The 25,137-nt window shown below is 39.8% G+C and overlaps 1 protein-coding gene across 3 annotated transcripts in view; it reads left to right on the top strand.

The window, feature by feature from the left end:
* Positions 1-20,978, top strand: part of PSEN1 (presenilin 1) — a 74,368-nt gene extending 53,390 nt beyond the window's left edge. For all 3 annotated transcript variants that reach the window (XM_060139826.1, XM_060139836.1, XM_060139816.1), the window contains 4 exons: positions 6,333-6,419; positions 9,362-9,535; positions 18,857-18,975; positions 20,363-20,978. In XM_060139826.1, the coding sequence (XP_059995809.1) occupies positions 6,333-6,419; positions 9,362-9,535; positions 18,857-18,975; positions 20,363-20,518 (536 nt within the window). In that variant the 3' untranslated portion in view covers positions 20,519-20,978. The remainder of the gene's footprint in view (positions 1-6,332; positions 6,420-9,361; positions 9,536-18,856; positions 18,976-20,362) is intronic.
* The last annotated feature ends 4,159 nt before the right edge of the window (positions 20,979-25,137 follow it).

The following is a 25,137-nucleotide window of genomic DNA, read 5'->3' as shown; positions in this document are numbered from 1 at the left end:
GCCCTCAGCAGTGAAAACTCAAGAGTCGTAACCACTGGACCGCCAGGGAATTCCCTTGCTTACAATTTAGAAGTGAGATAAGACAAGTATATAAACAACATTCGAGGCAGGCTGTTATCCGATTATTCAGAAGGAACGCAAAATGCAGAAAGAGCTCAAAACAGGGAAAATCTAAATGGGGAATCAGAGAAAGGCTTCATGGAAGAGACAGCATTTGGATTGAACCTTCAAAGCGTGGGTAGGATTTCAGCAAGCGCAGATGGAAGAGTCATTTCCAAAAGTGGGCTTGGGGACTTCCCTGATGGCGCAGTGGTTAAGAATCCGCCTGCCAGTGCAGGGGACACAGGTTCGATCCCTGATCCGGGAAGATCCCACATGCCACGGAGCAACTAAGCCCCTGTGCCACAACTACTGAGCCTGCGCGCCACAACTACTGAAGCCTGCGCAGCAACAAAGACCCAATGCAGCCAAATAAATTTTTTTTTTAAAAAGTGGGCTTGTCACAAAGAATGGCTTGGAGGCATAAGTGTGGGGCATCTTCTTCAAATTTCAAGTGTTCCAGTTGACTAGAACATGGAGTACAAAATAGGGAGAGTACTAGGAGATGGGTTTGGAAAGGCACTCAGGGCAAGATCACGGATAGCTTTGAGGGACTGGTTTAGATCTCTGTATTCTATTCATGATCACTTGGGAATCACAGAAGGTTCTTAACAGAAGACTAATGTGATCAGAGCTGTGCCTTTGTAAGCTTGCAGCATTGTGCAAGATGAACGGGAGGGAGAGAGAACGGGAAGCATAACTAAACAGATATTGCCATGATCTAGGTGGAAAGTAATGAGAGTCTGAATTATGGGATAGGTAATGGCAGTCAAGGGAAAGGCCTTGATGAGAGCTTTTGGAGGTAGTTTCAGTCATTCTTAGTGACGAGTGAGAGAAGTTTAAAGCTTAAAGGGAGGATGATAAAGAAGAGAGGTTTTTCTTATTTGAGAAATCTGTGTAGTGTTGCCTGTAGCCCATATCTAATTTTCTTGGCAGGACTTGTGAGCCATCCAGGTAGAAATTTCCGGCAGGAGTTTAGAAATGAAGTACCAGTGCAAAGGAAAAGGTTGATAATAGAGATGCAGAATTGAAGAACATCAGCATGGAGGTGACAGTTGCAGCTGTGGGAGTGGATGAGTGATTCAAATCAAAGGAGAAGAGAAGAGGACACCAGGAGTAGATCTTTGTCAACTACTATGTTTAGAGAGTGAGAAATGAAGAGAAAATAGTAAATGGAACATAAAATATCAGAAAATTGGGAAAACCAGCATTTTTCACTTAGCAATAGCATGACTGTTTTTTCATATCAGTACATGAAATGTCTGCATAGTTTTCTCTTATATAGATATTAAATAAAGGGTATCTTTATTGATCATTTCCCATTACAAGCAATGCTTGCAGAGAACATTTATGAATTTGTGAATATTGTTGTACAGATACATTCATAGAAATGGAATTGCTAAGTCAAAGGATGTGTGCCTTTAAATTTTGATAGATAGTGCCAGATTGCCTCCTCAAAAGGCTATACCAGGGCTTCCCTGGTGGCGCAGTGGTTGGGAGTCCGCCTGCCGATGCAGGGGACACGGGTTCGTGCCCCGGTCCGGGAGGATCCCACGTGCTGCGGAACGGCTGGGCCCATGGGCCGTGGCCGCTGGACCTGCGCGTCTGGAGCCTGCGCTCTGCAATGGGAGAGGCCACAGCAGTGAGAGGCCCGCATACCACAAAAAAAAAAAAAGGCTATACCAATTTATATTCCCTTCAGTAGTGTGAAGGTCCTAATTAACTAACACCTTCATTATCACTTGTTTGTGTATGTGTATGGGAAACTAATAGACAACATCTTGTTTTAGTTTTCATCTTGGCTTATTGACTAATAACTATTAGTTAATAGTAAGTAATAACTATTAGTAATTAATAACTATTAGTTAATAGTAAGTAATAACTTAATGATTATTTGGACTTTTTAGTCTATTTTTTAGCTGCATGTTTAAATTTCTTGTTTTATGACTGGCTTGGTACTGTATTTTTCCATATTTTTAGAATTAATTTTTAATTATACAAGTAATACATTAATACTTTATCATTGAAAAAATTTTTGAATTACAGATAAAGTTAAATTTCATTGTAACTGTCATTCCCAATCTTAATACTTTACCAAGCAGTTACTTACCAGTATTATCAGTGTGATATATATCCTTGTGGACTTTTGGCCTATTTATCTGTTGAGTTATTGAAAAAGCAGAGTTTCAAGGAGAGAATGTCAGATGCTATAAAGAAGTGAAGGATGATGAGGACTAAGTAAACCATATAGAATTTGGTGCTTTAGACATCTTTAGTGACATTTAAGAGAGCAATTTCAGTAGAATGATAGGACCAGAAGCAGTATTCCAAAGGGCGGAAAGTGTGCGTCTGTGTGTGTGTGTCTGTGTGTGTCTGTCTGGGTTTTGCTGGCACTGGCAGTGGAAGTGATACAGTGGACAGAGACTGGGTGATGAAGAAGGAGAGGTAAGTATCACCTACTAGTTCACAGGCAGAGCAGTGGTGACTTGAGAAGAGAACAGGTATGAGGAAAGATGGTTCCAGGAGAGAGAAGGTTGAGGGAAAGGAGCCAGTGGAGAAAGGCTTTGAAGAGACCAGCAAAAAGAAGTAATTACTGGAGCAAAGTAATAAACAAAGCAGGTAGAAATAGCTCTAAGAGTTCAGTAAGAGGAATTAGATGAGAATAGTGAAAGACCCGGAAGGAAGGAAAAGACAGAAAAGCAGAAGATAGTGGAACGTAGAGAGAGGTCAAGTTGGGAGCACGTGTTAGTTCACCTCAGTCTTTCTTGTGAACTTGCTTGAAGTCCCTGTTGTACTCTATATTTTTTAATTGTGGATGTCAAAGTGAAGGGATTGTGAGTTTTAAATTTTTTCTTAGTTTTAGGATTTTACATTTTTCTACTGTTGTATCTATTGTTAGTACCACGATAATGCTGTGTAACAAACCACCTCACAACTTAATGCCTTAGGGGACTTCCCTGGTGGCACAGTGGTTAAGAATCCACCTGCTACTGCAGGGCACAGGCACACGGGTTCGAGCCCTGATCCAGGAAGATCCCACATGCCGTGGAACAGCTAAGCCCGTGCGCCACAACTACTGTAGCCCGTGTGCCTAGAGCCCGTGCTCCGCAACAAGAGAAGCCACCGCAGTGAGAAGCTCAAGCACCGCAACGAAGAGTAGCCCCCACTCGTCACAACTAGAGAAAGCCTGCATGCAGCAAAGAAGACCCAACGCAGCCAAAAATAAATAAATAAATTTATTTTTTTTAAAAAAACAACTTAATGCCTTAAAAATAATTATCAGTCACCATCAGTCCTGCACCTGCGGGTCAGTTGACTCAGCTGATCAGACTTGGCTGTGGTACCTCTGCTCCACATGTTCCCTGTCCTCCTTGGGCCAGTGGGTTAACTGAAGATGTTCTTGTATCTGGAGAAACAAGAGGGCAGCAGGCCTGTTAAGTATTAGCACACTGTCATCTCTGTCCATGTGCCATTGGTTGAAGCAAGTCACATAGCTGAGTCCCTGGTCAGGAAGAGGAAACTGCATTCCAATCTCGGCGAGACCATGGCAAGAGTGTGGGTGCAGGAGGGGTGAAGAAAGGATCTTTCAGTCTGCCACAACGTTAAGCATGTATGTTAATTTTATACTCAGAAAAAGAATTTACTGTTTTTAAAAAAATCATTCGTATATAATATGAATTTTTAAAAACTCAAGTCTGTATAACAATCAATATTGAGATATTTTTGCAGTAATTCCACACATATGGGAAAATATAAGCATAAAACTTTACCTCCTGTGTAGATGAAATAGGTTCAAGAAAGTATCTGTTCTCATGAAATACTGAAGCTTTAGTGAGCATTTCATAAATCACTGAGTTTGACAGGTTTTTTTCAAGTAGAATATACAAAAAACAGCAATATTAATCAGTTCTTTCCCCCTGAAATGGATATAAACACTAATATGAAAAGTTTTTAAGTCAGTCCTCTCAGTTTTTTGTTCTTTAAAAATACAATCCTTTGATGCATTTGTATACTCCCCAGTTAAAAGTATTCAGTTTGCAAAAGAGTCTTACCCTCAGGAAACATGTGAGCATTTTTGTTTGTTTTCTCTATCCCTTGTTTGGACAGGAAGAATGTACACCTACTCTTTGGTAGCTTTTCAGAAAACAAAGATAACAGTTCCTTGAGGTTGACCATTATGTAAAGTTTTTCTCTGATTTCATATCAGTTTGGGAAGTTTTTAGATTGTTAATTTTTAATTCGCATATTTTTCTATTGATCTAAGCTGTTTGGTGTTAAGTTGAAAGATTGGAAAGCGGGTTTTTTAGATATTATTTTAGTAATGTTAATTCATTCAGCAAATATATATTCTGCTCATGATAATTTACATCAGGGGTTAGCAAACTACTGCCCATAGCCAAATCTGGCCCGTGGCCTGTTTTTGTATAGGCCTGAAAGCTAAGAATGGTTTTTACATCTTTAAAGAGTTAATGAAAAAGAAAAGAACAAAGAAGAATATGTGACAGAGGCCAGATGTTGACCCACAAGCCCCAATATTTACTATCCGGCCCTTTACAGAAAAAGTTTGCTGACCCTTGTTTTCCATGGTTAATATTAAGTGTTAAATGAGTTTGTAGCTTTATCTTTCTATACTTGCATAAAGAAAGAAAATCAAATAAATACCTGCTGCCTTCATTGCCAAGAAGACTACAGAAATTCGTAAACCCGGTGGTTGCCCTATTTCCTCTTCATTGGGTTTGGATTTAGTTACAGTGAATCCCCAACCTGGCTAATATTCACTTTGATTAGTTAGTCAGGTTATCATATAATGGAACTTGTCTGACCTCTGAATTACAAAGCTATGGTGAATGAGTAAGTGCAGCTATTACAGGATTTTTATCCTCTTTGGTTATGTATTTCTTTCATAAGCTAGTCAAGAAGCCTTAGAGTATTAGGAAAATTGATATAATTGTAAAATCAGTGATGCCAGAGAAACAGAAAATGCCAAGTATCTTGTTTAAAATTGCTTACCATTACTGGATTGGACTCAGGTTGCTGCTGTCTTGGTTTCTGCTGTCACCCTGTATGGCACATGTTTGTATGTATTTTTGTATTATTGTTGGTGTATCTTCAGGATAAATTCCAAAAGTGTTATTGCTGGGTCAGGGGGTAAATGTACATGTAGTTTTGTTAGATGTTACCAAATTCCCCGCCATGTTTCATCCTACCTGCAGTATGTAAGAGAAGCACCATTTTAAAGTATTCACATTGCCTCTTAATTAAAATGCGACAAGATGTGTGTGTATATCTAGAGCTATGTAGATATATTGATATATATGTATTTTTGTGGAGGGGACATAGAAAATGCAGTTGACCATCCGTTTATGTTTATTGCTTTTAACTTTTTTTTTTTCTTATTCCCTGTATATAACACAGTTTAGCATTATTGAAAATCCCAGAAGTAAGACATAACATGAAGGGAACATATTCGTTGCATCTTTCGAATTACAGTAATTCATCCGATGCTTTGTGAGCCCCAGTTTGTCCTCTAATTTAGTTCCAATAAGTAATTTTCACCAGTGAATTCACACTGTTTTAGGATATTCAACTAGTCGAGCTGTTGTTTCAGTGGAGTCTTGCTGGCCTGAACAATTTTCCTTCTGGTTACTTTTCAGGGATTATAAATAACAATGAGCAGTTGTATTATAGCAGCTACAGTTTGAAAGCTACAGTAAATGTCCAGTTTCAGAAATTTTTTTTATCTGCCAAAATCAAAGAGAACCTTTTGTGGTTTTTATTTTTTTAATAAATTTATTTATTTATTTTCGGCTGCATTGGGTCTTTGTTGCTGCATGAGAGCTTTCTCTAGTTGCGGCAAGTGGGGGCTGCTCTTCATTGCGGTGCGCAGGCTTCTCACTGTGGTGGCTTCTCTTGTTGCAGAGCACGGGCTCTAGGCGCACAGGCTTCAGCAGTTGTAGCGCGCGGGCTTAGTTGCTCCACAGCATGTGGGATCTTCCTGGACCAGGGCTCGAACGCGTGTCTCCTGCATTGGCAGGCGGATTCTTAAGCACTGCACCACTAGGGAAGCCCCGTCCCAGTAGTTTTTAATATGCATTTGCTTCTGATTGTTAGGGATTCTTATGGTGACATTAAGAAGATTGGTGATTTGTGTGGAGAAATAACAGCCTGCTCTCTATTCGTGAGCTTCCTTTTGTGTTTCCAGTCCTTACCTGGACTTTTGTCTTTCTCAACAGCAACAATGGTATGGTTGGTGAATATGGCAGAAGGAGACCCAGAAGCCCAAAGGAAGGTATCCAAAAACTCCAATTATAATGCACAAAGTAGGTGGCTTTTATTTGATAATTTCCTGGTTTTCACGGTCATTGTCATCTTATGAGTTATGAAGCAATGATTTTTTAACCACTTTCTTTTGAGAATCTCCTGGAAGCTGTGGTAATACCTAGCAAACACAGATAAATATTTGAGTTCACATGCTCCAAACCCAACAATCAGCCAGGGCACCCTAGGTTAAGAATTTCTGCCATTAAACACCATTAATTCCAGTGTGGAAAGGTTCAAGTTGAGGCTATGGTTTTAAAAAGGTAGAATAAACACTCTCTTCAAACATGTAAAAATGAGAACCTCTTGTCTGACAAGTCCAGAGTAACTGAAATATAATTTGATTTGAGTTGTGATAATGTTTATGTTGAGAAGATAAAATATTCCAGGTGGACATGACTTTCTGGAGGAGGGTAAGAATGATGACCTAGGATGGGAGATTGAAAGGCCCACTTGTGGATACTACAGAAGATGTTAAGGCAAACACAAGTTAGGAGGAGTTATAATTAGAAAAGTTGAGGAATAACAGCACAATATCAATAGTCAAAAAGAAAGGAAACCTTTTTTTTTAAGAAAAACAAGGACTAACCTTATGAGGAAGCTGACAAACAGAGGCGGAATAAAGGTTGGTCAGAGAAGAAAAAAGGGCCTTAATTGAGTTGCTGTTTGTCAGGAAAGGGAGAGTTTAGGTTTTCTAGAGCCAAGAAAACTGCTGTTCTAGCATTTGGGTAACTGCAAGGAGGACGCTTTCAACTTAGAATTTGCGTATTTGGAACCAAAAGATATTAGGCCCATTCTGCAATGAGCGAGGCAGCAAAACAGGGTGACATTAGACCAGCAGTAGAGAAGTGGGAAATAGAGAAACAGTTGCTCCAGGTCTGGTTGTTGTGTTAACCTTGTTAAGCTAAAGAAAATTGAAAGATTAGTTGTCTGTGAGTATACATGTATATATATGTGAGTATGAGTGTCTTTTGGGTACATCAAGATTTTGTTCTTTTGACAAATGTTGATTGAGCACCTGACTGTGTGCCCAGTATTTGTTAGGCACTGGGGATATAGCTCTGAACGAGAGGTCCCATTCCTGTGGAGTTTATAGCCTATTTGGGGAGACACGCATGTTGAACAAATAATTCATTCAGGTTGTGATAAGCACTACAAAGGAGAAGTGTAAGTTGCTATGAAAGTTTATAGTGGAAGAATTTCATTTGTTCTGGAAAGTTAGGAGGGCTTCCCTGGGGAAGTGATAACAGGAGATGGCCAACCAAAGAGAGGAAGAAGAGCTTTCTAGAAGAGGAAGCACCATGGGCAAGAACCTTGAAGTGAGGAGGAGCTGGGTGAGCTGCAGAGTTCCTCAGTGGGAGTGTGGTGGGTGTTTCGGGTGGGCGTTCTTCATTGTGCTGACTTCCCCTCACATTGTTTAGCATTCCTGCCCCCTCACCCACTAAATGCCAAGGGTAGCTTCGAGGTTTGCAATAACCAAAAACTCCCCCTCCTAGTTATTTCCAAACATCCCATGGAAGGGAGGTGCTACCCCCAGCTGAAAACCTCTGTGTTATAGGAACTAGAAGTTAGTTTGGAGCAAGGGGGTGTAGGATTCCAAGAAGGATGTCTGTAAAGGAAGAAAGTAATAGAACTCAGAGGTTGCCCGAGTGCACCTAAGATAAAAACATCAAGATACAGCATTATGAGCGTGCTATTTATAATTAATTATGGAGGTAAATACCAAAATAAACAGCTGAAAGGGTTGAAGGTAGGGTGAGGGTCGGGAGTGAGGAGGGATAGGGCAGAGCAGGCACTGATGTTTTTATTTCTAAATCGCATACTTTTATGATTTTATAAACTAGCTCAGGGAAGATTCAGGTTTTGTGGAGACCTGGTTAAGAAAACAATGCAAATTAAAAATACAAAATTGCTAGAGCCCCTTTCAGAAAAATGTCCATGCAAGCGAGAGGCCTGAAGTATGCAAGCTTCATTTATTCATAGTAGATGAATAAATATGAACATGTATTAATTTTATAAAAAATAAATGAGAAAAAAGAGTATTATCAACTTCACTTATGTATTTTAATTATTTTTGATGTATGGAAGGTTCTTGAGACAATCATGTTATACTCAGAATTTTCAGTCAGACCGAGTCATTATAACAAAATGACTGACTAGCCCATAAAAAAATTCACTCCCTCCTTTCCCATCCTCCCAGCCCCCAACAGTGGTCTACTTGTATAGCTTAGTCACTAAAGCCAGTGGTGAGTACCATCGATCAGTGAGTGCCAGCAGCCCCAGCTGCAAAGATCAGAAGAAATGTTCTCTCACCTGACCGGAAGTCCTGAGGTGTAGGCATTTGCACGGCTGGCTAATTTTATGACTGGATAATTATCAGGGGCCCCGGTTCTTTCCCGTCTTCCTGCTCTGCTACCCTTAGGTATGAGCCTGGTCCTCAGCCCTCTGTTCCTCATGGTCACAAGATGACGACTGCAGTGCCAGGCATCATATCCAGATAACACAACATCCAGGGGAAGAAAGGGGCTGTTTGTGTCTCCTTACGTCTCTCTCAAGGAGTGAGAAAACTTTTCCCCAAATTTCCAGCAGACTTTGTCTCACCACACATTGGCTGGTACCAACCCCACAGCTTTAGAGCTTTCATTGGGAAGAGGAATTGTAGGATGACCACACTTAGCTTGGACTGAACTGGATTTACCACCGGAGTCATGGGTGGGAGGTGGAAACCCAAATAAATCAGTACTCTGCCCTGAGGAAAAAAGGGGAGAAATAGCTGTTGGGGAAGCAACCAACAGGCATTGAAATAACCCGTGATTTGTGGTTTAAAAGCCAGCTAACCCACCTAGTTACGAAGACAGGTAATTACTGTTTCCATGTAATTTTCTTAAGGGTATTAAGAGATTTTTCTAAATATTACAACTGTGATGTTCACTTTTTCTTGAAGGCACAGAAAGTGAGTCACAAGACCCCGTGACAGAGAGTGATGATGGCGGCTTCAGCGAAGAGTGGGAAGCCCAGAGGGACAGTCGCCTGGGGCCTCATCACTCTACGGCTGAGTCGCGATCTGCTGTACAGGATCTTTCCAGCAGCATCGTGGCCAGTGACGACCCAGAGGAAAGTATGTGCCTTTCTCTACATTGGAAATTCATGGATTCCTTTAGGTGCTGCAGTATCAAACTCTCCCAAAATAAAATGAATCAAAGTGTTACAGTCCAATTCTAAACAGCAGTGCAGCTTTTAGTAGGAAATAATAGTTGGTGCTTTTCTCATAGTTAAATCTGTTAATGGACCAAATTCTGCACCTCAGATTTTTGAAATTATCCCTTTACAGCCTGATCTTTGGCATTGATTTTATAAGGTAAAAAAAAAAAAATTTAATATTATTCTGATAAGACTTCATGTCTACAAAATTTTCATTAATATATTTCACTCTTGCTGCACAGAGACCTATGGATTTAAATGCTTCACCCTTTTACATTGTTACTGCCCTTTTTCGGCAAGCACTGTATTTTATTAATTTTAAAGAACATCAAAGGGATTTAGGTTCTCTGCAGAAATGTAAGAGTTTGTTCAGTGTCTAAGGTGTGCTGTCACTGGGATTCAGGTCAGCAATTGGGGCTTCTTAGGATATTAGCCAGTAGAGCCCCCTGGTTAGGGCTCAGTCATCTCTTTACTTATTCTTAGTTAGAGAGGTGATTTACTGAATAAGAAGAGATTAGCACATTTCCCAACTAAGTTACCCTCAATTTTTTCGTTTTCAAGTGAAACGCTTTCAAGTGAAACGCTTGATTAAAATATTACAGCGAAAATATTAAGTAGTTTCAAAGAAACAGACACTAGATTCCTTAGCTTCTCTAATCACTATTAATTGTGATCTTGACCTTATCCTTCAGCTTGATCAGAACACTTCTTACAACTCACCATTAGTCTTTTATCTGGGTCAGAACCTGGGCAGATCCATGACTTTGGTGCTGGGCGAGTTTTCCAGATTTTAGAGCCATCTGCACCCTGCAGCTTTCACACTCTGGGAAACCAGACACAGTTGCCTCCTCTTATGGCCAGCCTTGAGCTTGCGTTTGCTGATGTTTTCTCTGCCTTCAAAGTTATCACTGTAATTAGTTGCCTCTTTTCTTCCTTTCCTCTTTTCTCAAAGATGCATACAGCCAAAAGAAAGAAATATAGCTGTTAAGCATAGCTGCAGTGTGATTCTTTCACGACTGCCTTTCCTACTTGAAGATTCTCTCTCCTGATCATCTCTTCATGTCCTTCTCTTCATCTCTAACTTTTTTTTTTTTTAAGAAAAACCCAAGTATTGCCCCTTCTAACTTCAGATTAATATTTTCTTTATCTGGGACCAATATAAACTAATAATTGGTATTCTTTCCTTATCTTAGCATCCAGAACACACATAACCATATCGGATTGCATTAGTGTGTTAAACCAGAGTTGTTACAGAAAAGTCTCAGTTTACAATAGAATTTGACATGTAAAGGCACATGTGTCTTCCAGAACAACCTTTTAAAAATCAAAAATTAATCAGAAAGCTGAACACTGAGACATTTTAATTAGAAATGTAAAACATGTTTATTCAATGTGCAGTTGGTCTTCTAGTGAATTTCAAACTACACTTCTTCCAAACTTCATGCCCATAGCAAGCCTCAGTGTACTACTGATAGATTTAAAATTTATCAGAGTAGTGAAATTAACCTGTTGTTTCCAGGAGTAGAAATTTAACTCATAGAGGTTCTTTTTCTATAACCTCAAGGGAAGAGTGGGAGATGGATTTTGTTATTTTCTTCAAGTGGAGGAAGAGGTTTTAGTAGTTAAAACACAAAATAATAAATTTCAGGAAGTTTTTTATATGTTTCTGTTTATTAAAAAGATAGTAGGAAATATTCATTATTTTATTATGTTATAGTTACATTTTAAGCTAGGCATATATTCTGCTAGATGTCCTATAGCGAAATCTTACAATTAAAGTAAATATTCACCATCATTTATTATTTTTACCGTGTCTTATGTTTGGTAGACCTGCAAATGCCCCTTTTAATACGAAAGGAACTCCATCATTACTTAAAATTATTTTTCAGAGTGGCCAAAACAAAGCATAACAATAGGAGACCTAGACAGCAGTAAAGCAACTAGCATCCAATCTCAGCATTAGCACTTGGCAGTGGAATACTGATAATACTTATGTCTAACTTAAGCACTTTCCATTGCTGTGATTTTAGTTGTTTGGCCATGGCATATCTTTACTGAATAAATCCAAGAAGCTGTTTAAAGAAAACATATTCCCGAGCAACATGATTTTTCTTAGGTTTTATATACTGATTCATCCAGGCTCTTCTGGTTATGGAATATAACTTGTTGCTTCAGTAAGTGCCGAAAGAAAAAAAATTGATGGTTACTTCTTTGTTTCCTGACTCTTTTAATTTTGCTAATAAAATACATCTATATTTCTCTCTCCATTAAAATGAATTCTGTAGAATATAACTAGCATTTGCCATAATATTGTTATTATTTAAACAAACATAAGCCTTTAAATGAAAAAAATGTGAGGCTATAATTTTAAGCTTGATTTGGTACATTATTTTTGTTCACTTTTTGATACCTCTGTTGAGACATAATTCACATACTATACAATTCACCCATTTAAAGGGGTGACATTAGTATATTCACAGAATTGTTCAACCATCGCCACAATTGATTGTAGAACATTTTCAACACCCCATAAAGAAACCCCATACTCCTTAACATCACCTCTTCAATCCCTCTCATTCCCCACCATTTAAAGTGGACAATGCAATGGTTTTTGTTAATAAATTTATTTATTTATTTATTTATTTATTTATTTATTTATGGCTGTGTTGGGTCTTTGTTGCTGTGTGCGGGCTTCCTCTAGTTGCGGCGAGAAGGGGTGCACAGGCTTCTCATTGCAGTGGCTTCTCTTGTTGCAGAGCACAGGCTCTAGGCACGTGGGCTCAGTAGTTGTGGCATGTGGGCTCAGTAGTTGTAGCTCATGGGCTCTAGAGCTCAGGCTCAGCAGTTGTGGTGCACGGGCTTAGTTGCTGCGTGGCATGTGGGATCTTCCTGGACCAGGGCTTGAACCTGTGTCCCCTGCACTGGCAAGCGTATTCTTAACCACTGCGCCACTGGGGAAGTCTGCGATGGTTTTTATTATAGTTGTGCAACCATCACCACATGCTAATATTAGAATATGTTCATTACCTCAGAAAGAAACCCTGTACCCATTACCCCTATTCCCCCCAGCGCCAACAAATATACTATCATAATAGATTTGCCTCTTCTGGACATTTCATATAAATGGGATCATACACTATATGGTTCTTTGTACTGATTTCTTTCATATAGCATTATGTTTTCAGGTTTTTTCTATGTTGTAACATGTATTAGCATTTCGTTTCTTTTTATAGCCAAATAATATTCCATTGTACGGATATGTCACATTTATCATCCATTCACCAGTTAATGGGCATCTAGATTGTTTCCATTTTGAGCTATTATGCATAGTGTTGTGTGAACATTCATGTACACATCTGTGTGGACACATGGTTTTATTTCTCTTAGGTATATACCTACAAGTAGAATTACTGAGTCATATGGTAACTCTATGTTTAACATTTTGAGGAACTACCAGACTGTTTTCCAAAGTGTCTGCACCATTTTACATTCCCCGCAGCAGTGTATGAATGTTCCAGTTTTTCCACAGCCTCACCAACACTTGTTATTATTTGTCTTTTTGATTATAATCATTCCTAGTGGGTGTAAAGTGGTATGTCATCAGGGTTTTGATTTGCATTCTTCTGATGGCTAATAATGTTGAGTATCTTTTTGTGTGCTTATTGGCCACTTGTATATTTTTTTGGAGAACTGTCTATTCAGATCCATTGCCCATTTTGGGGGTCCTTTTTTATTATTGAGTTGTAATAGTTTTTGATGTATTCTCTAGACACAAGTCTCTTATCAGAGAAATGCAAAATTTTTCTTCTGCATTATTTTTAAAAATTCATTTCTATAGCATTTTTTTTTCTGAACAACTTAGTTTCTTTCAGTTAGTTTCTTTTTTTTAAAATTTATTTATTTTATTTATTTATTTCTGGCTGCACTGGGTCTTCGTCGCTATGCTTGGGCTTTCTCTAGTTGCGGAGAGCGGGGGCTACTCTTTGTTGCAGTGTGCGGGCTTCTCATTGCAGTGGCTTCTCTTGTTGCGGAGCACAGGCTCTAGAGCACAGGCTCAGTAGTTGTGGTGCATGGGCTTAGTTGCTCTGCGGCATGTGGGATCTTCCCGGACCAGGGCTCGAATCCGTGTCCCCTGCATTGGCAGGCGGATTCTTAACCACTGCATCACCAGGGAAGTCCTTAGTTATTTTCTTATAGTACTTACTATTTGGAATCAAAAGTATTTCTAAGGCTGTCATTTGTTTAGCCTCTGTGTGTGCCAAGAACTTTTCCTGTATTATTTTTAACGCTGATACCAACCTTGTGAAATAGCTCTGTAATCCCCATCTTGTAGCTGAAGAATTTGAGGATTAAAGAAGTTAGTAAACTTGCCCTGGATCACACTACTACCTAAATAGTAGAGTTGGACTCTTCTCCACAACTGAAACTGGTGATAATATTCATCAGTCTGGGAAGGTTAGCAAGTTAAAGGATAACTGACCATGTAATTCATAGCATCGGATTTCAGGCTTGTATGTTTAATTTTTCCACTATGGAAGACGTTGCTCTGGCTTCCACGGTTTAAAAAGAACAATAGTTTCTCAGTAAGATCTTTTTTTTTTATTTTTTTTTTATTTTTGGCTGGGTTGGGCCTTCATTGCTGTGCATGGGCTTTCTCTACTTGTGGCGAGCGGGGGCTACTCTTTGTTGTGGTGCGCAGGCTTTTCTTGTTGCAGAGCACGGGCTCTAGGCACACGGGCTTCAGTAGCTGTGGCATGTGGGCTTAGTAGTTGTGGTGCATGGGCTTAGTCGCTCTGTGTCATGTGCCATCTTCCTGGACCAGGGATCGAACCCGTGACCTCTGCTTTAGGCAGGTGGATTCTTAACCACTGCGCCACCAGGGAAATCCCTCTCAGTAAGATCTTATTAATCAGAACTCTGCCCCTTTCTCCCGCAGACTCTGCTTCTCAAGGCCCTCAACACCTATCTTCCAGAAGTAGTTTCTGTAACTCAGGCAACAAAGATCAGGATCACACTTCAGTTAGGAATAGTTACATAACAACCAGAAAGGTAAAAGCCAATAGTAAAGCTTAATGTACTGTTGAGCCCCAAGTCAAAGCATATTTTATTTATTTATTTTTTAAAAAACAGTACATGTTCATTGTGGAACTTTTTTTTTTAATAAATTTATCTATTTATTTTTGGCTGTGTTGGGTCTTCGTTGATGCACGCAGGCTTTCTCTAGTTGTGGTGAGCCGGGGTTACTCTTCGTTGCAGTGTGCGGGCTTCTCATTGTGGTGGCTTCTCTTGTTGCAGAGCACAGGCTCTAGGCTTGCAGGCTTCAGTAGTTGTGGCATGCAGGCTCAGTAGTTGTGGCTCGCAGGCTCTAGAGCACAGCCTCAGTAGTTGTGGCACACGGGCTTGGTTGCTCCGCGGCATGTGGGATCTTCCCGGATCAGGGCTCGAATCCGTGTCTCCTACATTGGCAGGCGGATTCTTAACCACTGCGCCAGCAGGGAAGTCCAAAGCATATATATATATATATATATATATATTTTTTTTTTTTTTTTTTGCTGTATGCGGGCCGCTCACTATTGTGGCCTCTCCCGTTGCGGAGCACAGGCCCTGGACGCGCAGGCTCAGTGGCCATGGCTTACGGTCCCAGCTGCTCCGTGGCATGTGGGATCTTCCCGGACCGGGGCACGAACCCGTGTCCCCTGCATCGGCAGGCGGACTCTCAACTCCTGCGCCACCAGGGAAGGCCCAAAGCATATTTTTAAATGCATAGTTTTGTTTATCATTTTGAAAAGAACTTGAAAAGTTAAAAATAATGTTTGACAACAGAAAACCTAGGGCCTTTGCATTTCTGTGTATGTTTTTGGATCAGCTTGTCAATTTCTACAAGCTGATCCTAAAATTTTTTGCAAGTGTAAAGAACTTAGAATACCCAAAACAATTTTGAAAGAGAAGAAAAAAGTTGGTGGACTTAAGGTATCTGATTTCAAAACTTACTCTAAAGCCATAGTAATCAAGGACAGACATATAAATCAAAGAAACAGAACTGAGAGTCCAGAAGGAAAGCCTTATATTTATGATCAATGATTTTTTACAAAGGTGCTAAAATCATTCAATGCCAAAAGGATATAATCTTTTCAACAAATGGTGCTGGGACAATTGAATATCCACATGCAAAAGAATGAATGGAAACCCCTGTCTCACCCTATCCATCATTCACACAATCCCAAATTAACCCCAAGTTGATCATAAACTGAAATGTAAGTGGTAAAACTCTAAAACTTCTAGAAGAAAACGTAGGAGAAAAACTTCATGACCTTGGGCTGGGCAAAGAGTTCCTTAATATAACAGTGATACATAGAAGAAAAAATTGATAGATTGGACTTTGTCAAAATTGAAAACTTCCACACTTCAAAAGATACCATTAAGAGAAGTATTTAGGGAATTCCCTGGCAGTTCAATGGTTAGAACAATGCGCTTTCACTGCCAGGGGCACCGGTTTGATCCCTGGTTGGGGAACTAAGATCCCACAAGCCACACAGAGAGGCCAAAAGAAAAAAAGAGAGAGAGAGAGAAGAGGTGTTTATATACCCGTGTTCACAGCACTGTTCACAATAGCCATGAGATGGAAGCAACCTAAGTGTCTGCTGGCTGATGAATGGATAGACAAAATGTGGTGCTTACATACAATGGGATATTATTCAGCTTTAAAAAGGAAGGAAAATCCAATACATGCTGCAGCATGGATGAGCCGGGACATTATACTAAGTGAAATAAGCCAGTCACAGTAAGACAAATACTGTATGATTCCACTTAAATGAAGTACCTGGAGTAGTCAGACTCAGAGATGGAGAGTGGAATGGTGGTTTCCAGGGGCTGGAGGGAGAGAGGAAGGAGGAGTTACTGTTTCATGGGTACAGAGGTTCAGTTTTGCAAGATGAAAAGAGTTCCGTGGATGGATGGTGGTGATGGTAGCACAACAATATGAATGTACTTAATGCCATTGAACTGTGTATTTTACCGCAATTAAAAAAAAAAAAAGATACCATTAAGAAAAGGAAAAGGAGCCACAAACTGAGAGAAAATATTTGCAAATCATTGCAAATCCTGTTAAAGGATTTATAGTTAGAGTATACAGAGAATGCTTACAACTCAGTAATAGGAAGATAACCTAATTAAAAAATAAGGTAACACTTTGGGTAGATATTTCCCCAAAGGAGAGCTATAATGGCTAATAAGCACATGAAAAGATACTCAACATCATGAATCAGAATGGCTGTAATCAAAAAGACAGCAATGCCAAGTGCTGGTGAGGACTGAAGAAGCTGGAACCCTTGTGCACTGCTGGTGGGAATGTACTGGTACAGCCAGTATGGAAAACAGTTTAGCAGTTTCTCAAAAGGCTAAACATAAACTTACCATATAACCCAACAGTTCCACTCCTAGGGATCTACCCCATGGAAATGAAAGCAGTCTGCCCACACAAAGATGTGTGCACTGATGTTCGTAGCAGCATTATTCATAATAGCCCCAAACTGAAAATAATCTAAATGTCCATCAACTGGTAAATGGATAAACAAAATATAGTATATCCATACAATGAAAAACTATTCACCAGTGAAAAGCAACAAACTACAGACACATGCAATGTCATGGATAAACCTAAAAAATGTTATGTTAATACAGATGGCCAACAGGCATATGAAAAAATGCTCAACATCACTAAGCATTAGAGAAATGCAAATCAAAACTACAATGAGGTATCACCTCACACCGGTCAGAATGACCATTATCAAAAAGTCTACAAATAATAAATGTTGGAGACGGTGTGGAGAAAAGGGAACCCTCCTACACTGTTGGTGGGAATGTAAATTGGTGCAAGCCACTATGGAGAACAGTATGGAGGTTCCTTAAAAAACTAAAAATAGAGTTACCATAGGATCCTGCAACCTCACTCCTGGGCATATATCTGGAAAAGACGAAGACTCTAATTCAAAAAGATACATGCACCCCAGTGTTCATAGCAGCACTATTTACGATAGCCAAGACATGGAAGCAATCTAAATGTCCATTGACAGGAGAATGGATAAAGAAGATGTGGTATATATACACAATGGAATATTACGCAGCCATATAAAAGAATGAAATAATGCCATTTGCAGCAACATGGATGGATCTAGAGATTATCATACAGAGTGAAGTAAATCAGACAGAGAAAGACAAATATCATATGATACCACTTATATGGGGAATCTAAAATATGATACAAATGAACTTACATACAAAACAGAAATAGACTCACAGGCATAGAAAACAAACTTATGGTTACCAAAGGGGAAAGTGTGGGGCAGGGGGGATAATTTAGAAGTTTGGGATTAACAGATATACAGTACTATATTTAAAGTAGATAAACAACAAGGACCTACTGTATAGCACAGGGAGCTATTTTCAATATCTTGTAATAACCTTCAATATCTTGTAATAACCTATAATGGAAAAGAATCTGTAAAAAAAATATATATATATATATATATATATATATATATATCTGAATCACTTCGTTGTACACCTGGAACTAACACAACATTGTATGTCAACTATACTTCAATTTTAAAAAATTATGTTAAATGAAAGAAGCCAGTCACAAAAGACTTAATATTGTATGAGTCCCTTTCTGTGCAGTGTCTAGAAAAAGCAGATCAGTGGTTGCTTAAGGCCTGGGAGGGGAGTGGAGATTAACTGTAAGTGAACACAAGGTATCTTAATTGGGGTGATGGAAATATGGTGGATTGTGGTGACGGTTGCACAATTTTTTCAGTCATTGAATTGTACATTTTACAGTGGGTGCATTTTATGAAATAAATTATACCTCAGTAAAGCTGTTTTTCAAAAAAAAGGAGATGATACCTATCTCATAGGGGTTCTGTGAGGATTTATTAGAACAAGTGCAGGTATAAACTAGGCATTCAGTAGATGACAATTACTATTTATTGTTATTATTTTTGCTATATAACAGCAGCATCTACTGTTAAGACACCAGAGTTAGCCACATAACATCTGAACCTCCTGTTATAGAAAACCAAAAAAGAAAGGGAAAACGTAGCTAAAGCCTAATTTTGTATGATATCATTTACTGACTTCTCATTCAGCATAGGATGGGGGGCGGGGGGCAGCGACAGTTTTGAATTGTGAGGTCATAGCAAAGAGTGACAAACTTTATATTTTTATAATCTTTCCTTTTTAGGGGGAGTAAAACTTGGATTAGGAGATTTCATTTTCTACAGTGTTCTGGTTGGTAAAGCTTCTGCAACAGCCAGTGGAGACTGGAACACAACCATAGCCTGTTTTGTAGCCATATTAATTGTAAGTATACACAGATTAAAAACGTGTCAGAGCTCATCTCAAAATTCTGATTAAAAGGTGGTCCTTTTAACCCCAGCTAGGCTGAGTGTTCCAATCACCTGGGGAGCTTTTTTAAAAACACAAATAATTGGACCTCACCTGAGTAATTCTCTACCTGGCCACACATTAATATCACCTGGGAGCTTTTAAAACTGTGGGTCTCTACCCTGAGATGTTAGTGGGCTGGCCAAAAAGTTCGTTCAGGCTTCTCCATAAGATGTTATGGAAAACCGAAATGAAGTTTTTGGCCAACCGAATATTTAATTTGTTTTAATTGTGTGTTTTTTTAAAAGTTCCCCAGGAAATTCTGGTAAGTACCTCCGAGTAGGAACCATTGCTTCAAGCCCAGCAGCATAGATAATGTAAGGAATTAGATCAGTCTTAAAGGGGTAAGCAGATCCTCACTTAGTCTGCTTTTGGTGGTGGTATTGTGTTTAAGGCCACGACCTGCAGCATACAGTGTCCTTTGGGCAGTAAGTATGAGGCAAGAAAAGCTAACTCAGTGCACGATCACACATAGATTTTGCTTATAGTGCTACAACGTGAGCCTGAAGCTTTCAAGACAATGATTTAAGTAAATAACTCATATTTCTTATTGCTATTTTTGCTAAAGATGTGATATCTTTGATATATGTGAATGAAGTTGGATGAGAGGTTAGACGAGAGCCTTTACTTATGCATTTATTTTATGATTACACTTGTGATTTATCTTGATCATATGACCAGTTAGAATTTTCATTTATTTCTCTTTTGAGGTTAGTTTTCTGGATGTGTTGAAGCTTTTAAGAAGAAAATTACTTACTTTGGATAAACCTTAAATGCAGCCCATCCTCCAGACTTTATAGTTAATGTCTCAGTAACTAGGATAAAAAATGGGGTGTATTATATAGCTGCTCTGTGTTTATAAGAAAACAGTATACACTTTATAAACAAACTATTATTGGTTTATTCCATGAGCACCTTTTTGCCCCCAGACAGCATAAAGAATGTTCTTCACCTCTGGGATTTTTAGCTAGCCAAACTAAACCTACAGTAGCCAACCCAGTAGTTTAGATAGAAATTTCAGTATTGTTTATTTGTTTTCAAAAATAATTTTACTTATTTTCAGATTCTTTTCCCTATCTAGAATTAGGGATGAAATATCAACAATGTATGGATAATGATCTCTGTTGCAAAGGAAAATAAATGTTGTTTCCAGATTTAATGAAAAAATTTTGTTCTAAAAGTTAACGTCAAAGAATTGTATTGAATTAACTAAATTAAAACTGAGACTTGTGATTGAGTTGATTTGCACAAAATACTTGCATAATTATGTCTGGGTTTGTGTCTTTTCCCCTCTTCTCCACAGGGTTTGTGCCTTACATTATTGCTCCTCGCCATTTTCAAGAAAGCATTGCCAGCTCTTCCAATCTCTATCACCTTTGGGCTTGTTTTCTACTTTGCCACAGATTATCTTGTGCAACCCTTTATGGACCAATTAGCATTCCATCAGTTTTATATCTAGCATATTTGCAGTTAGAATCTCATGGATTTTTCTCCTTTGACTATAATAAGTCTGGGGAGGACAAAGGTGATTTTCCTGTGTCCACATCTAACAAAGTCAAGATTCCCAGCTGGACTTTTTGCAGCTTCCTTCCAAGTCTTCCTGACCACCTGCACTATTGGGCGTTGGAAGGAGGTGTCTACAGAAAATGGTTTTGAACATGTCATTGTGGTGGACCGAGTCCCTCAGTGCAGAAACTGCCAGATTTGAGGGACAAGAACAAGGCAAAGTGATGAGCCAGAAAGTTGCTGTGCTCCCACCAGCAGGTTGACCTTTGGTCACAGGTGGATTTTACCAACGCTGCAGACTCTCAGGACTACCATTACCAAGAGGTTAAATGAAATGGTTTAAACCAAACAGGACTCTTCATCTTAAACTACATGTTGAAAGTCAACCTAATAAATCTGTATTGAATTCTGAACCTTTTCGCGAGATACTGTAAGGAGAGCAGGCACCAGAGCAAAATGGAAAGATGGAAAGGGGCTCAAACTTTCAGATTTTTTGCTGCAGACTTACCATTTTTAAATAAGACTTTTTTTCACCTGAGGTGTAGGTTGATTTTGACACTTGTTCTCAAGCACTGAAGCTCATTACCATCCATGGCTGCCATTTCTTCCCAAGGCCAGTCTGAACTTATTTGAGGTTGCTTTATCTTAAAAGTCTTAACCTCAGGTTCCAAATGCAGTCATTTACTTCTGGAAAGAGTGGAACTATAACTCAACAATTCCCTATTACCCTTAGGTAAATTCTGGATTTTCCACCAAATTCCTGACTTTTAGGCATACTTGTAGGTTCACTTGCCCCCAGGTCCCTCCCTCCTTCCGTCTCTCTCCCGGTACTCCCCTCACAAGCACTTCTCCTATACAGCGAATAAGACAGCTCTGTTGTGGAAGCAGATGATCCAGTTGTTCTAGGATTTTGCTCTGTGTGTGGTGCAAAGAATGTGTCATGAGTCAATGCTACCAGCCTTGCTTTCGTACTTTCTTAAATAGCAAATGCAATGTGCCCAAAGATGGTAGGATTAAAGAAGAGTAAGATGGCTGGTGAAGCACTTTCTGTCCTGGTTTGTCTTTTCTTTTTAACTACAACCCATTGTCTCTTGACAGTAGGTCAGAATTTGAACCAATAGCCAAAAGCTGGTGGTTTATAAAGTTTATGAGTCAGTTGTATCAGTACAAAGCTTGGAGATAGCTGTTACTTCACTTGGTGAGCTGTGGGAGAACCAAGGGTCAGGGGGAGAACCAGCGGCCAAGAGGGGAGAGGAGGGGCCTCTAACAGCCAATGGGACAAGATGAGCTCACAGCCTGGCCTGGGAAGGAGGGGATCTGAGTGATTCCTCAAGGACCTCACAATGGGTGTTTTGTGTTTTCCCTTCCACGTTACCTTTAGTTTCAATGTACCTTTGTGAGAATTGGGCTGCAGAGTTCAGGCCCTGTGCAGTTCAGCTGCGCCAATGCACATGAACAGAGCCTCCGCCTGCGAGCACACGGCACCTCTGGATGAAGCTTTGCCGGGGCACACCCCCTCTTTTACCACGGGCAGCCCTCAGCCATGGTGATCAGACTCTAAGCATTTGTGAGAAACTTAGTTTCTCCTTGTGGCTGAAGAGAGGCCAGCTTTCCCTCTGTTTCCTGCTGCTGTCTCTCCAGCCATCATTTGATCTGGTTTGGGGTTCTCCTTGGAGTTTAGAGTATTTGTTTTCTGTCATGGAATATTTCTTATAAGAAACTAACTTCAGGAGTAATGTGCTGGTACTAACCTGTGTGTAAAAACTGGCTCCTCTTAGGCCCTTTTTCCCAAGATTTTCTTTTTCTCCTCGGATATGTGACAGTGGGGGTATTATCTTCCAGGAAGACATGAAGTTCAACAGTTACAACAAAGCCGCCTGAACACTAATGTGTGATTTGAAGATTTGAAGCAGTCTTGAAGGGAGCCCTGACCTAGAGTAGTTTATTTGTGTGAGGATCCCAAACATGCTGTCTCTTTCATGAAGGGTTTATCTCTGAAGAGGGTGTGTGGTGTGTGTGATTGTGTTCAAATCCATCCTATGTATTGCTGTCCTATGTAGAAAGATTGCCATAGACCTGTCACTTTCTGCAAGGTGGAACCACATCTCAGCATAGAGAGAATACATCTTATTTCTTTAAAGCACCGGTCTCGGACGCAGACTTTTCCTTTGAACATTCTTAGAGTCAATTCAGTTGTTTCTGAAATATCAAAATGCTAGTCTTCCACCATGAAAAATAGATTGTCACCAGAGAAAACAGTAGCAATTCCACTGAGGATGCACCCTCGCCCAGGGGCAAGGGGTGGCTGTGGAACCAGACAGAGCAAATGGTAAAACCTGACCAGCCCAGCTGACCTGCTTAATAAAAAGGGGAGGACAGTAGGAAGAAGGGCGACCACTGATGTCTGTGTCCGACGGGCCTACAGAAGAATAGAGAGTGTTTACATACAGAATGTTGCCACAAACTAGCCTATGGAAATACCAACCATATTTGGAGGATTTGTAGAGGATTTTTTTTCAAAGAGGAAGGGATCGCTTCTCTGTTTTTGATTCTCACCAGGTTAGTGTGTGGTCCTCAGATCACAGCTCTCACTGTAAATAGCTCTCTTGATCAGAAAAAGGAGAAGCTTTCTAAGCAACTTGAAAGAAAATCATAAGTGAACAATTTATTGATTTCACTACAGAAGCAACAACTGACGAGGTGGTGTTTTTACTTTTAAACTCACGGATCCCCATTTCAAAGTGTCCCTTGATTTTAAAAACCCTCCTTCCATAACAGATGCCCAAACAAATAATATGTTTAGTACTCGCCCTTTACTTGGCCTCAACAAGCTTTATATATGTAGTCTTGATCGTATTTTGTAATATGTGAGACAGAACTACCACATACGATCTTCCAGGGTCAGACATCTCAAGGAAGCCTCTGATCCTGACCCCCAGTGCCTGGCCTTGCGTATTTGCCCATTCATGATCTAGCCCTGAAGAAAATGAGCTCAGAAACCACGATGAAAAATTTTGTTCAATGTCTTCTGTGTTGCTGGCATGGTGCTGGAGTCTAAGGATGCAAAAATGAGTAAGATGTAACCTCAGAATGTAGCTATAGTCTCTTGTTTTCTGGTAACTACCAGCTTTAACTTCTCTAAAATATTAGCTACCTGTCAATAACCCCTTTTCATGGTAACTGTTATTGAGGGCTTATAAAATTGATGTTATGGTGACTTGAGTCTTCCAGAAACCAATCCTTCCAGTAAAGTACTCCTTTTTCTCCAGATTTGCGTTTGTCTTTCTCCTCAACTCCAAGAGGATCCTGAACGCTGAGTTTGGGAAGAGACTTGAAAACTGGATGTTTGGTTTTGTCCTGGGATGAAATAATATCATCATAAATTTGAGCCAAGAAGTGATCCTTGTGATCTTCTTGCCTCATTTTAAATTCCCCAGACACAGGAGATTAAAAACAGTGGTTTCAGCTCTTCACAACCCTCATTGAAGCTGCAGAGCAGGGTATCCCAGCAAGGCCACCATCACGCTCACATCCCAAATCATCTGGATAGCATCATTGGAACAGTCCTCTCCTCTGGCAAGAAACACTTCAGATCTGTGCATTAAAGATCAGCCTGATGCTGAAGTGAACTCCCTTCTTGAATGTCTAAGCTGTTTCCCAGGGCCTCGGACAGCTTCAGCGTTGCCCCGAGGAAGTAGTTGAGTCCACCCTGGGCCCTGGAATCTGGTGTTAGCACTTCAGCCTGGTCTGTGTAGCAGGAAGGACTTCCCAGAAAGCAATTTTCCTTTTAAAATAAGTAAGTGTTGCAACAGGACAGTTTACAAGTCAACTATCAGAACTGAGTACAGGACTGTTGTGTTTATGGTGCTATCAAGGTGCTGGGGTGTGGGTTTCAGTGGGATCATTTACCCTCACGTGTTCATTGTCTGGCTTTTGCTTCTACAGACACTGATTTGTACACGATTCAGACAGACTGTGAATACATCTTTTTTAAATACCTTTCAAATTCTTGGTAAGATATAATTTTGATAGATGAGTGCAGATTTTCCTGTTTTTTGTCAAATTAATAAAGACTGCATGACTCCAGCTGTGCTAATTTTCTTACATGAAAGTATTATAATATGTAACTGTGAAAACTATTCAGCGATTATCAGGAAACAGTCTAGAAACACAAATGCATTGTTTCCATCATTCACTCATAATAAAGTGGTATGGATTATAGCAGGCCACATCTCTGAAGGGTACGATATTAAATCTATTTATGGAAAGTCTCAACTATTTTTTTAAATTATTTATTTACTTATTTTTGGCTGCATTGCGTTTTCGTTGCTGCACGCGGGCTTTCTCTAGTTGCGGCGAGTGGGGGCAACTCTTCGTTGCAGTGCACGGGCTCTAGGCACGCGGCCTTCAGTAGCTGTGGCATGTGGGCTCAGTAGTTGTGGCTTGTGGGCTCTAGAGCACAGCCTCAGTAGTTGTGGCACACGGGCTTAGTTGCTCTGCGGCATGTGGGATCTTCCTGGACCAGGGCTCGAAGCCGTGTCCCCTGCACTAGCATGTAGATTCTTACACTGC

Source organism: Lagenorhynchus albirostris, chromosome 1, assembly GCF_949774975.1.
Source record: "Lagenorhynchus albirostris chromosome 1, mLagAlb1.1, whole genome shotgun sequence".
NCBI lineage: Eukaryota > Metazoa > Chordata > Mammalia > Artiodactyla > Delphinidae > Lagenorhynchus > Lagenorhynchus albirostris.
Note: the sequence above shows the minus strand (reverse complement) of the source record. Positions and strands in the feature narration are given on the sequence as shown.